We start from the raw sequence: 14321 nt of genomic DNA on the forward strand, positions 1-14321 counted from the left end.
AAAAAAAAAAACAGGTACAAAATGCTTTTCTTTTTATCATATCAAGAAACAAACAATCTTTTAGATAAAAAAGATATTTACAAACTATTATTAGAACCCTTATCTCAGTTGTGCTTTGCATTGTGATGTCACTTTAGCCTAGCCTAAGCTCGATGATATCAGAAATAAATTTTTGATTAATTTTTTTTTTCGTATTCTCATTTGTATATTATCTTTGTTAGAAAATAATAAATAATTATTTCCTATTAATTAATTAGTTTTTATTATGCCAAAGGCTTCGCGCATCAGACATGGCAAAATGCAATTTAACAGAATGCGTGTATTTTTAGTCTGGAGGTCAATGATGACCTAAGGGACTTCCTGTATTTATAAATTAGATCGATATAATAACATTCATGACCACAAAGAAATAATTAATTTTTTTTTTTTTTAAACAATCAAGTTATGAATTTAATTAATTTAAACAGGCTTCTTTGGTTTTGTTTGAAATAGATTAATTTGAAGTTATTTCATTTAGATTAACGAAAAATTAGACGTATTATTGAGCTTTTTGAAGGCCATGTTTTATGCGATTTCATAGAGTTTTAAAGGAGTTTCTTTTTCATCCAGGAAGCCCAGTGAAAAAAAAAACGGCAACTGTAAGCTTAAAAAAAGTCTCAAATAAAAAGGAAGAAAGGCCATAGAAAAAAGAAATATTCTTCGAATATTTAAAATGGTATTTTAAGCCTTGTCATTTGCTAGGGATTTTTAAAATTTTCCAACTTCGATGCATGACGTCTATGGACGCTCTTACGCCCATCTAACCTTCTTGTCAATTTATTTTATATTTCCCATGATGGTAGGTACTAATTTAAACCTTGTAGCAAAAATACAAAAAGATTCGTGCCAACTTGTATTTTATTTTGTCTGCATAAAATCAAATCAATCAAAAACTATATTGCTTGGTTTAATATAAAAATCAAGGCAACACAAAACAAAAAATCAATTAGCAATTCTTTGTCACGTTTTATGTGAAAACAAAAACCTAAATCACGATTTCAGTTAAAAACGATTATAACAATGAAATTAATGCGTTACAATCGATTAATTGAATCATCGTTTTAGAGAATTTAAAACTATTATGGACATGTGTACAAAAAGTCTCCCACATAAGCTTATTGCAATTTAAAAAAGTCACAGGAAACTTATGAGAAAATTATAGTAACAAGACCCTATTAACAATTTTTCTTCTATTAAGCTTTACGGAAGCAACGACAGCTTCTGTAAAGATTAAGAGAAGCAAAATTGTTAGTTGGAAAAGTGTTTTATTTGTTGGAATCTAATTTCGTTTAGCATTGAGCCACTCATTTGTTAAAATTAGTGGCTTGTAATTTTCATTTGAATCACGAATTGTTCCTTGATTTTTTTCTTGATATTTTGCTTCATAAATTTTTATATATACAACATACAGGCGTTATTTTATACCTAAAAATTTCCTGCTTTAAACTACAAAAGTACTTATTTCATCAAGTGCAACTGTGTGAATTATATTTTTTTTACTTCTGATGGTGTTCCTGAGGGTTGCATCCTAAGGCCTTTATTTTTTTTTTTATTTGTCGCATTATTCGCAGATGTGTTCACTGATATGCATTCTGGTGTTGTTAAGTTTGCAAGACAGAAAAACTTTTTTCACTATAACCTTAAATAAGCAAACAACAATCGTAATGTAGTAGATTAATTTCTGATTTCGATTTCTGTTGACACGAGATCGTTGTTGTCTTCAAATTTAATAAATCAAATCTGGATACACACTTGCTAATTAGCTTTCGAAAAACTTAAAACTAATTTCTAATTTTTTGTTAGTTCGAACCACAAAACAATAAACTTGAAACTGGAACAAACCGTTAAAAAAATTTCATTCAAAAGAAACTGCTAACCTTCCAACATATTTTTGGTTAGACCTCATCATTATAACTTATTCCCAAGCTTCTTTTATCCCCAAACAAACACAATAAAAGGTAATTTGTGTTGGCACAAATCAACTTCCCTACTTGCATTTAAATTTTGTTCGTTGTTTGAAAAAAATAATGGGCCAACACAAAAAGTCAGTCCAACAACACAATACTGACACAATCAGCAAATGATTACTTTTTCCACACCTCTTCCTGTCACAAATGGCATTCAATCTTTTTTTTAAAGCTGTACCACATGTGTTTGGAGACGTGAAGAGGTGGTTAAAAGGTAGCGCAATTGGGTAATTAATGTTCGGAGTTTAATAAATTACTGTCTATTAGAGTTAGGGTTTTTTTGTGAAAAGACTTGCCATCATCGCCATCTGGTGGGCTTCCAAACAGAGGCTTAGTTTGACAATTCATTTTGGTCTATGAGTTTTTTTTTAGTGTATTATATGCTTTGTCACAGATATCCACCTTAAAGTATCAGACTGTTAACCACATCTCACTCAAATTACTCACATCTATCCTCCTCAAACACGTGCCATTATGCATTGTCAACAAAATGCAAATAAAACACACAACTTGGTCGAACATTTATGCACCTTTGGCTTCAAGCTATGTAAGAAAACATGGCCACAATTCGAGAAATAAAGCCCTTTTTCAAAAAAATTTGAAGTTTTGAGATTTTTTGAATCTATTTTTCGAGCTTCGAAACAGTCTTTGTAAAACCTTTAGCTTAAACTTAACTTTCGTACATAGAACCAATACATCTCCCTTAGAGCCAGTTATAAGTAATTTTAAAGGTGTGCAAATGCATTGCTATTGTATCGCTCATGAAGTAATATTAAATTGATTTAGAAACAGATACCTCGTATCGTATAGCCTCAGCACCAGCTAAATAAGCCGCACATAGTTATTTTCCATTTTAAATGTGATTATGTTTCGCTAAGCTAAGTTATCTTTTTTTTTATATATTTATAAACAAAAGCCTTAATTGCTTATTATTCGGTTGACTGAAGCTTCATTTTGTGATCTCCATCCAAGTAGACAAGACAAATTTACACAAGTCAAAAAGAAGAAGAAGCAAAAAGCAGAAGCCAGAAGATCGCATTGTTTTGTTTAACTTTTTTAAACGAGTTAAATTAATGTTAACTCAAGTTATATCAGATCTTTTTGTTGTAATTAAAGAAAATTAAAGAAAAAAAAAATATAAGCAAACGAAATAAAGTTCCAGAGAGGTGGCACGCGGCAAATAAATGCGTAGGTGATGTAGTTGCTCTCTGATGGTTTGAGGCATAGACAAATTTAAGTTAATTTGCCAAATGAGTAAAATTTGATTAATGATTAAAGTGTGCAAGATTCGATTTATGATGTTTGGCCTAGAAGACTCAATTAACCTATGTTGCGTGGGTAGCGTGTTTTTAGTAGAAGAAAATGCTCCAGAAATAATTTTTAGTTGTTGGTTAGAGATGTTTAGCTAAAAATGGGAAAATCATAGTTTTGTACGAATTTTTTTTATATTTAGTTTTTAAATTAGGATGGGTTGCTTCCAGCTACATTACTAATAAATACTAAGGTCAATATTCTCAAATGAAAGAAAAGTTGTATTCAAAATGCACTTAAATGTGGCAACCCTATTTTAAAGTAAAAATTGTCACATAATTAATTTTGTCATATTTTTGTAGTTTGACCGAAATATAAAATTTTTAAAATGCCAAAAAAAAACCGAAAAAATCGAAGGAATCTATAGTATAGACATATAAATATGGCAACCCTGAACAAGTAAAAAAGAAACTCTGCAAAATATTTTTTTTTTATTAAAAAATTTAAAAGTAAAATATGAATATCATTAAAAGAAATTGAAAAAATAAATAAAATACTTCTTGATTCAAAAATATTTATAACCTTTTAGTATTACACCATCCTTTTACGTTCAAAAGCTTTTTAAAAACTACCATTATTTCAAATTTAATAAAATTGTGTTTAATATCTTGTTTCTATAAGAATTTTGATTATTTGTTCTTTTTGCTTGAGCAAAATTCAACAACAATCGTTGTAAAAATTTTGACGTAGTTTCTACGAAAATTTGGGCTACATTTGAGGCAACACCAAAATTTTATTTAAATTTAATACTTTGAATGTAGTATTTTTCTAAGTCTAATACAAGATTTACCTATTGAAATTTTATATTTTTGTATTAAAAATCAAGGACGATTTCCTAAATTTTAAGTTTCAGTTTATTGTAATGATTTTTTCCCTTTCTCTTTCTTTTTTATTATTTTAAGTTTTTTCTTTCTTTTTTCTTTAAAATGAAAAAAAAGTTATTATTTTTTTCTCAAAATATTTAAAGTACAATCTTATTGCCGATCAATATTTTTCAGTAATTCATATATTTTACTTAAAAAAACACAAAGCACCTTTGAAGTGTAGTGAAAATTATGATTATTTTATTTATATTTTTCATCAGAAAAAAGGGTTACCAAATGGTTTTTTTATCTGGAACAAAATATTTTTGTAGGTACTTTTTCGGGTTATGGTAAAATTTCTTAAATTTTAAAACTTTTTATTACATTTTAATGCTTTTTGTATTTAAAATAAGGTTTTTAATACAAAACTAATTGAAATTAATGCAAAATTTATTTTAAAACTGTGTAATGAAATCGAAGTATTAAAAACTATTTTTTTTTGTATTGAAAAGGGCCTAATTTCGAAGGTTGTCTTAAACACTACGACAACATTTTTAACCGTGTAAGAAAATACATACTTTAAAAAGTACAGTCTGTCCTTCAAAAACTATTTTCAAGACAATTTCCATGTTCACTGAACCGTGATTCCTTCCAGTTTTTCCCCTTTTCAATAAACATATTACGATCAAATCATTCTTGACGATTACTCCAGATCAATCACCACTGTGATCTAAAATGGAAAACCTTTCAAAACACACAACACACACTCAGTAAATGCATGCATACTGCATGCAGCAAAACAGCACCCACATCAATATTCATATATAAATTAGAAAATCAGTCAATGAATTGTGATCGAGATTCGAGTGATTTGTGTTTAAGATTTGTGAAAATAAAGGAAAAAATAAAGTAATAGCGATAATCATTTGTGACAGAACGAGTTCCCGCCATAAATATAAAATAAACTAAAATCAGAGCAAAACTTACACCTACCCGATGATGCATTTAAAATTATTGTTATATGACTCAAATTGATCAATAGAATTGATTGTTAAAACAAAAAGATCCAGTGATGAAATAAAGTTAATTTGAATTTGGCGTTTTAGACATTAACATAGTTTTGAAGGTGATGGAAAAGTGAGTGAAAACCCAAGATTTCTTGTAGGAGTGAAGCCTTCATTCTCGTTTCAGTAGAATTAGGTGGTTTCTTATTTCATTTTTTTTTTTGTTTTTCTTTATTTTTTTTTTGTTGCCGCACTGTGAGTTTGAAAATGAAAATAAATTCTTCACGCTTCAGCTAATGCAATTTATTGATGTAAGGGGTTATGCATGTGTATGTTTAACTTTTTTTTTTCACTTTAATAATAAAGAAAATGAAAGAAGAAAATTACGTAAGATATAATTTTAGTAGAGAAATGGATCGAGGTTGTTATTATTTATCATCACATGCAAATATTATATAGTCATGTTTTAATCTACTTTTGTTTCAGGTAAGTTCCTATTTTTGTTAAGTGAAGATATAAGAGGAAATGACGCCTTGGTTGAAAGAATGCATTTTAAAGGAAAGCAAATATTTGACTGGAACAATAAGTATTCATTTAGAAGTGAATAAGATTTAGTTTCTTTAAGATAAAAGATAAAGTTGAATTTTTTTTCAACCCGTTTAAGGGCTTGGAGCAAGGAATGTGAGTTTTTTTTTTGTTAAAGTCCTGCTTCTTTGTATTATGATCGACGAGTAAGTTAAGGATTTTTTTTTTGGTATCAAATCAAAGGTTAACTCTCTGTCGGCACAAGGGTGCGAATTTGGCAGGACAAAAATAAAAAAATTACGATTTTTCAAAAAAGTGGTCACAAAAAAGTCTCTTTATAAGGGTGAAAATAACTTTTTTTTTCGGAATTGTGAATACAATATTCGAATTCCTCGGAATATTCTACATCAATTTCATACTTTATTCTCTGTAAAATATTGTGACCGAAAAAAGTTCTAGCGACTTGAAAAAGTATAAACCAAATTCGCACCCGTGTGCCTATCACGTCACAAAAAAGAGGTGTGTCTATAGGGGGTTAATTAAGCACCTTCCTAACATCCACATTTTTGAAGCTACTGTTAATATTTTTTTTATACAAAGTTTATTCAAAATTTTCAAAAATACAAGAACAAACTATACAAAAGGTGTGCTGTAAACGTTTATAGTAATGAAATTAAAGGATCAATGACAACATTTCAACAACATTTCTTTACAAAATTTAATGGTCTTTCGGATCAAAAAATTGCAATTTGAGCCGAGTATGTGAGAACGTTAGAAGCGATGAACTCTTAACCCTTTAAAGAAGCTGCATGACAAAACATTACATTTTTTACTCTGGTTTTAAAAAGAAGATGTTATATTACCTACTTTATCCGAGGAGTCGCTTTAGAGTTTTACCGACTTTTCACGAGTCGATTTTAGCCGCACAATATGTCGCAGGGCTAAAGTTTACTAGGATTCTTCTAACCTTCTAAGGGGATTGTCACTTGCGGCTTTCGTTCACACGAGTCGACTTACGTCGAAAATCTTCGCCGCACGAAATCGGCTCGTGAAAAGTCGGCATTTGAACGATTCTCTAATATTATGTAAAAGGTTTGCAGAAACCCTCAGCTTTTGTTTCTATTTCCATTTATTAACCATCGTGCATCATCATCGTCTGTCTTCAACGCAAAATCATTACAAAATATAGTTAAAACAAAGTGGTTTTCGTTGATTTTAAATTGTTTTTTATTTTCCTCAGAATAAGGCTTAGCTTTAAAAATTGGTACGTGGAAGTCCAAAGAATAAAATTATAATGTTATGATCCTGTCTGAAATATAAATAATACTTATCTGCGGATAATAATGTATATAAAAAATTAAAATTCTTTTAAAACTATAAAATTTAATTTTGAATCTAATAATTTTCTATTTTTTTTTTTTTTTTATTTTCAGTTCAACTTTGTTGGAAGAATTCTAGGACCCCGCGGTATGACAGCTAAACAATTAGAACAAGAGACTGGTTGTAAAATAATGGTCAGAGGAAAAGGTTCTATGAGAGACAAAAAGAAGGTAAGTTTCACATTAAAAACTTTTAAACAACAAAATTTTATACAACATTCCTACAACCTGTTAAAAACTTTCATTAAAATCAAAAACTTATAAATATTCAATTATATTATTTTCCCTGGTCATGTTTATCTACTTTTCTTTTTTCATAAACATGACAAGACACAATTGCGAAAATAAAAATGTAATTCATCTGTGAAAAAGAAGAAAATATTTAAAAAAAAAAACTATGATACGCACTTTATTGCATTGTTCTTGTGGCACTTGATCTCTAGTGGGTGGGGTATTTTTTTTTTTTTTTTTTTTTTTCAAAAATACTCAACAACAACTCATGTGCTCTAGTAAAAGTAAAATGTTATATTAACATTAGATGCGGATGCTACAAATCGTACAAACCAAAAAAATAATAAAAATAAAAATATACTCTCTCCCTCTAGCATTGAAATCTTAAACTACATGAAGATACTTTTTTTTTGTATCTTGTTTTGTGATGATGCGCGGGAGAAAGGTCTATTTTTAAAAATACGAATTGAAAGCGCATTGCGCATAAAATTTAATACTCACCGCAATTGCGCACCACGAACGCAACGCAACGCCCAACAAAACGAAATTAATATGAAAAAATGCATATAAATGTGTTGTATCTATAGACTCTTACCTCCTGTACAATCTATATGAGTATTACACATTTTTGTACGAGTAAATTGAGATAAAAAAAAAGTGGAAAACAACAAAATAAGATCGGAAAAATCATCGGCAGCGGCCGGCAGCACCAGCAACGTCGCGATGCGTCGCGTCGGTCGTCCCGGTTCTGGTTACACATATCTTTTCCTGTGTATCTTGTTTGGTCACTTTTATGCGAATTCGAATGCGAATGGACATGCTGAACTGCACTCTACGTGCATAAAACAGCGTTGCCAGATAACAAAAATAAAAATAAAAATTTAATCGATTCTTAAATTGCCTTTTTGCAAAAAATTTGTGTTAAGTTAGAAATTTGCCACAAATTTTGTGAAAATCATATACGGATTTATAGAGATATGGATGACCCTAAATAATTTTAAAATGTTGTTTTATCATTTTCTTCTTTTATTAATTTTTATAAAGTTTGTGTATTTAAGGCCCTAAAATACCTACGTTTAATTTCTAAAATGGGGCACACAACAATCTTTTTAAGAAGCAGAAAGTTTTTTAAAATTTATTTTTACGGAAACGACATTCGACATTTCCATTTTATTCATTCAAAAATCTATTTTATTTTGGGCACACTGGTTATTCCAAAGTGGGAAGAAAACTACTACTTTCGAAGTGAGAATTTCTAAATGGAATTTACGTACCCCGTAACTTGTTTCCAAATGGCAAAAGTATTCGAATAAGAAAAATTTGTTTGTCCCTTACGTCAACAAGAATTTATGGAAGAGATTTGCATCAGTATTCAATGCGAAAACCGCTGTAGGGACCCTATTTTTCTTTGATTTTCGAGAAGCTGTGCCTGTTTTTGAAAAACATTCAATTTTATTCTAAATAAAAACTCTCGGGGTAAAGGGCTAAATTGAAAGATTGTGAGTTTATTTTCCTATTTTCTCGAGAACTTGAACATATCTAACCTGATGTGAGAGCCCTCATTTGTAAGTCACTTGTTTCTACGTGATCTTATAGAATTTATTTATTTGTTTAAGAAATGATCGTCTGTTTGTCTTGCACTATTGAAAACTTTTTAAACTGCTTTTTCCCTTATTTTTCAAATGATTTTTGGTTTACTTTTATTTGCCACTTATAACATTTCGGCCCTGTTTTCCCCGGATAGTTCAAATAATTCTTGGAATGTTTTCCCTTCACCTTTTGATGATTAAATCATTACTTTTGTCAATTATTTATCGCTCATTGCGTGGTCTTAGTTGAAAGATTGTCACAGTTTGGTGAAAAAAAAAAACACCAAATGCCAAAACATTTTACTACAACAATAAAAGTTATACAACAAACTCTACTCAAGAAATGTTAAGTCTTTAAATAAAAGATTAAAATCAACTCTATTCTAAATTTACCTATATCCTAAGAAAATTGCCTTGACAGGTCTTTCATATGACAATTGGAACGTTGGGTGGGTCACTAGGGTGTATGAGTAATATTTTCTTTTAATCCACCGTTTATATAAAATGTTAAGAAAGTTGAAGCAAAAGGTTTAGCAACAGAGTCAGACAGAACACTTATTTAGAGTTTTTTTAAATCTTTTTTATTGGTATAAATAGGTCCAAAATAAATAAGTTAAACAAAAATTGACAAAAAAAAACAAATTTCTAATTAAAATATGAACATTTTATGACTAAACAACTCCTAACAAAGGGTTAGACCAGTTTATACTAATCATCTGTGAAATTGCTTAGTCCGTATAGATAAGTGAACGTAAGCAAAGTAAACATTTGGCCTTTTCAAACTAAATGATGGAGCATTTTAGTTTAAACGTGAAAATTAAAAAAATCTAATAGATATGTATAATCTTTTTGAAAAAAATTTGCTTTATTCTTAAAAAGACAACTCTGTAATCTTTGCACTATGTAGTTCTCCTACGGCCCGCTTCTGTCTCTGTTGTAATCATTAAAAAGTTGGTGTAGAAAACAAAATACATATGTATAAAAAATGCTGCCTTGGCCTTAAGTGCTTGCATTAGACGGACAGTTCATGCAATGCAGATGGAAAGTGAAAGCCATTGTCTTTGGATATACTTTGGCATGAAGAAAATACATTACATACCCTATATGTGAGTGAGACTTGGCGGGAAGTTCGGGAAATTGCCGCACCGCAGACTTTATATTTGACTGATGCCAAAGGGAATCTACATTTATTCTTTCAGATAGATAGATACAATATACTCAGACTCACAGACATTATAAGTACTCTGCATGAGTTGTGATTATTTTTAATCATTCATCCGTAGCTTTGAGCGATTTTATTTTAAATTGTATTTAATCTTAATTGTTTGTGAGATGGACTTTTTTTCTGATTTTATACTTGTTTTATAGATAAATATATATAATGTTTGTTCTATAAATGTATATCAAAGACAACAACGATGATGATCGTGCGACACGGGGCGGCAAGATGTCTTAATGTGAAGTGAAATCATCAAGACATTTTTTTTTTTTTATTTTGAATTCATAAGACAGAGGGAAACTTTTTTTCGATTTAGTAGGGTGATGAAACTAGCTCTTGTTATTTGGTATAAATATATATATTTATCGCTCAAAGGCAAAAAGAATCTGTTTTAAAGAAAGTCAAAGTAAAATAAAATTAGAAATAAAGTATATTTGAATCATCAAAATTATTTAATTAGTTTCGGTAGACATTCTATTTTGTTTCCGTTGATGTTATGTATATGAACAGAATGGAATCACCTCACTGCGTTTTAGAAAATGCAATCATTTCTGAAATGAAAAAAAACTTAATTTAACCTTATGTCAAGTTTTTGTAAACTTGACGCGTCATTTTACAATTTTGATTATAAATCATTCGATAATAATTACAGTAAGTTACAGATATAGGATACGATTTTAAAATTAAGTTTGGATATTTTTGAAATTATTTCTGAGAAAGTCTAACAGAATTCGATTGTATATATCTGGTATATGTAACTGCTTTAAAAATGAATCCGTCTCATGTATGCCCAGTATAATGTGAATTTTACTGTTTCAAATGCATTTTTTCCAAAAGAAATACAAACTTCAGTGTAACAATTTGAAAATAAGAAGAGATTCTCTTGCATTAATATGTATTGAAAATTTGCACCAACTACAAAAATAAGTTTCGCATACACCATAGTGACCCGTTATGTTCAACTACGGAAAACAGAAAACATTGGTGCTGAATAACTTATAGAACTAGTTGATATATGTTTATCATTTTATGAATATTGGCATATTACTCGTGGTTCATACAAAATTTAATAACCAAGCATTAACAATCTGTTAATAAAATCTTTAAAAAATTCTGGAAGCCAGTGGAAGCACAGATATTGCTAGAATTTTGTTGTAAGTCATAGTAAAATGGGCTGCAATTTTTGTCATTACTTTTTTTTTAATGAACTTAATACAATTTGATGCAACATTAAAATTCACCCAAGAGATTCTGTATTCTTTATTTTTTGTGTACCTATTCTAAAGATAGTGTCACAAAAGCAATACGCAATAATGTGATATGGCTCTTATGGTAAAAGTTGATAAGAATATTAATGCTTTTTGTAGTATAAATGAATATTTTTAATTTTATTTATCATTAATTTTAAAATAAAATTGATTTGTAAAAAAAAACAAATTTAAAATAAAACAAAAAAAAAAACCAAAAACAAGGAAATCAAAAATGGAGGAAACGGTTCTATGAAAGGTACCTTTAATAATGGTTCAATAAATATTTGTTTATTTGGACAAAAACCCAAAACCTTTAGCTAACAAATTTGAAGCAAATCGTTTAGGTAAGTGTTTTGAACTGTTGCTGGACAAACCGAACGTTGGATAAGGTGTCATGTCATTTTGTTGCCAATGAAAAATCAGCCTGTAAACGCTCGTTAATATCAAAACTCAAAACGCGATTCAAGCACGATAGTAAATTGCCTTTGAAACACTGTTTTGATGTTAACGAGCGTTTATAGGTTGATTGTGTTAAGTCAGAGACCCAACAATTTCATTGATTTAAAGTTTAAATTATTGGATGGTTCTTTTTTTTTTTTTTGTTTTTTTTTTGAGTTTGAAACTAAGAATGGTTTAAATCGTTTTTTGTTCAAAAAAATATACCTTCATTTAGTGTTTAAATGAAATTTTGTAATGAAAAAATATAAATTTAAAAACAAGATAATTATTATTTTTATTTTTAATTTTATTTTTAGTTTTAAAAACTTAATATTTACAACATTTTTTAATTTTAAATAAATAAATTGCGACGCGTTTCGGATTTAATCCATCTTCGGTCAGAGGTGTAGTTGACGTTTGATGTATTTTGTTTTTTTGCCAATTCTATTGTGGGTGTCGTATTGTGTAATATGTGTTTATCTCCTTCTTCCATTCTCATATTTTATTGCTGTGTCATATAGTGCGTTTTGTTTTATTGTTAATTTGTCATTAAGTATTTTGTCTTGGTTTGTCTTATTAGCTTTGTAAGACAAACCAAGACAAAATACTTAATGACAAATTAACAATAAAACAAAACGCACTATATGACACAGCAATAAAATATGAGAATGGAAGAAGGAGATAAACACATATTACACAATACGACACCCACAATAGAATTGGCAAAAAAACAAAATACATCAAACGTCAACTACACCTCTGCCCGAAGATGGATTAAATCCGAAACGCGTCGCAATTTATTTATTTAAAATTAAAAAATGTTGTAAATATTAAGTTTTTAAAACTAAAAATAAAATTAAAAATAAAAATAATAATTATCTTGTTTTTAAATTTATATTTTTTCATATACACTATACAACATGGAGACAACACCACAAATTATAAATTTTGTAAGTTCCTTAAAGACCTACTCATTTCTTGTAAATTTTCTTTATTATAAGATTTGCTCCATATAATATTATTTGACTTTCGATTCTATGTATGTCGATTTTAAGATGTGATTCTATGCAGAAATAGTTAACAATCAAATGTTTTTGAAATTCTACAACTTTTAAGCCTTTTCTTTATTTCAAATTTTAACTCTTTGTTCGAAAATATATATTAAGTCATATAGTTTTCAATTCGGGTGAGCTCAATTAAAGCACTAAAGAAATAATGACTTCAAGACATAGAATACTGCACCGAAAAAAAAAACAATATCAATTTAACATTTTTTAAATATCAAATTAAAATTTTTTAAATATCAGCCAAAAATGTTCTATAAAATGTGTTTTATGATATTTATGTTAATGTTAAAACAATTATTTATTTATGGATTTAATATAACAATAACTTGAGTAGTTGGGAATCTCAATAATTTTTCGCTTTTCTTTTCTAAAAACTATAATGATTCTGGATACAATAATGAAATAATGGTTAATTTGAATTTCGAAAATATCTTTATAATAATAAAATATCATAAAAACAAACAAACAAAATATATACATAACTATTATTAATAGAAGCCATGTCACCTATGACAGCAGCTGCATTTCTTTAAAAATCACCATCACATTATGTATGCACAATTAATTTATTGATGTTTACACGTTGCAACTATAATAGTGTTAACACAGAAATGCTCTAAACTAAACATAGCACTTTATAACGTATTGAAGCTTTTAATTAAAGAAAAAAAAATCAACTCCCCCTCATCGAAACCGACTACGGAAGAAATGATTCATTTGTGGTATAGTTGCCGATTAATCATATATTTACTTATATTGTTAGTTATTACTTCAATGCACCTTTATTGCATATACCTACATAATATTTATAGCCAAGTTTAAATAAGAATTTTCTTTGAAAAATGAATATTTGTGCCAAAATCATTTTATACATTTTAGTCAGAAACAATTTGATGGCTTTTTTTTTTTAAGAGCACCTATCACCTAGGCATCTATAAAAGAGAAAATCTTCATCAAGGTGACAGTATTATGCTATGACTTTCCTCAAAATGTCTTCTAAAAATTATTCGAAATTTTTCCTTCCACCCACATTTTTTGGTGATAAACGTCAGTTTTCATTAAGCGCATAGCTAAAAAAAATGCATAAAGGATATTTTAATTTCACCAGGAATAAAAGTTGTACACTGTGCTACTGCACCAACTAAGACACCAGTGAATCACTTTGAGTTACGATTATATTCACTGGCATCGTTCGTTCGTTCTGCATTTTTATTGTATAGCTCTGCGCGCAGCGGGTGACCTCATTTTCTCATTTTCAGCAAATCCAAATTTAACATCGATGGAAATGAAAATAAAAAAAAAAATATAGTATTTTCAGAAAATCGCATGTTTAAAAGAAAATTTTTCTCTGTATTCTCTGGTTTTTCGTATTTGCAAGCAAAAACACGACAAGATGTTAGAGGATATATAATTTCAAATGAATTTATGTATTTTTTTTTTATTTTTTGTAATTTTTTGTTTAGCTATTTTAAAAGAAGCCAAATGGTTTTTGTTTATTT

The 14321-nt window shown here is 28.7% G+C and overlaps 1 protein-coding gene across 7 annotated transcripts in view; it reads left to right on the plus strand.

Annotated features, from left to right (window-relative positions):
- The window catches only part of LOC129916972 (protein held out wings), a 109293-nt gene that overhangs the window by 84241 nt on the left and 10731 nt on the right, over positions 1 to 14321 (plus strand). For all 7 annotated transcript variants that reach the window (XM_055997246.1, XM_055997244.1, XM_055997245.1 and 4 more), the window contains one exon: positions 7083 to 7199. In XM_055997246.1, coding sequence (XP_055853221.1) covers positions 7083 to 7199 — 117 coding nt within the window. The remainder of the gene's footprint in view (positions 1 to 7082; positions 7200 to 14321) is intronic.

Source organism: Episyrphus balteatus, chromosome 3 (genome assembly GCF_945859705.1).
Source record: "Episyrphus balteatus chromosome 3, idEpiBalt1.1, whole genome shotgun sequence".
Lineage (NCBI taxonomy): Eukaryota > Metazoa > Arthropoda > Insecta > Diptera > Syrphidae > Episyrphus > Episyrphus balteatus.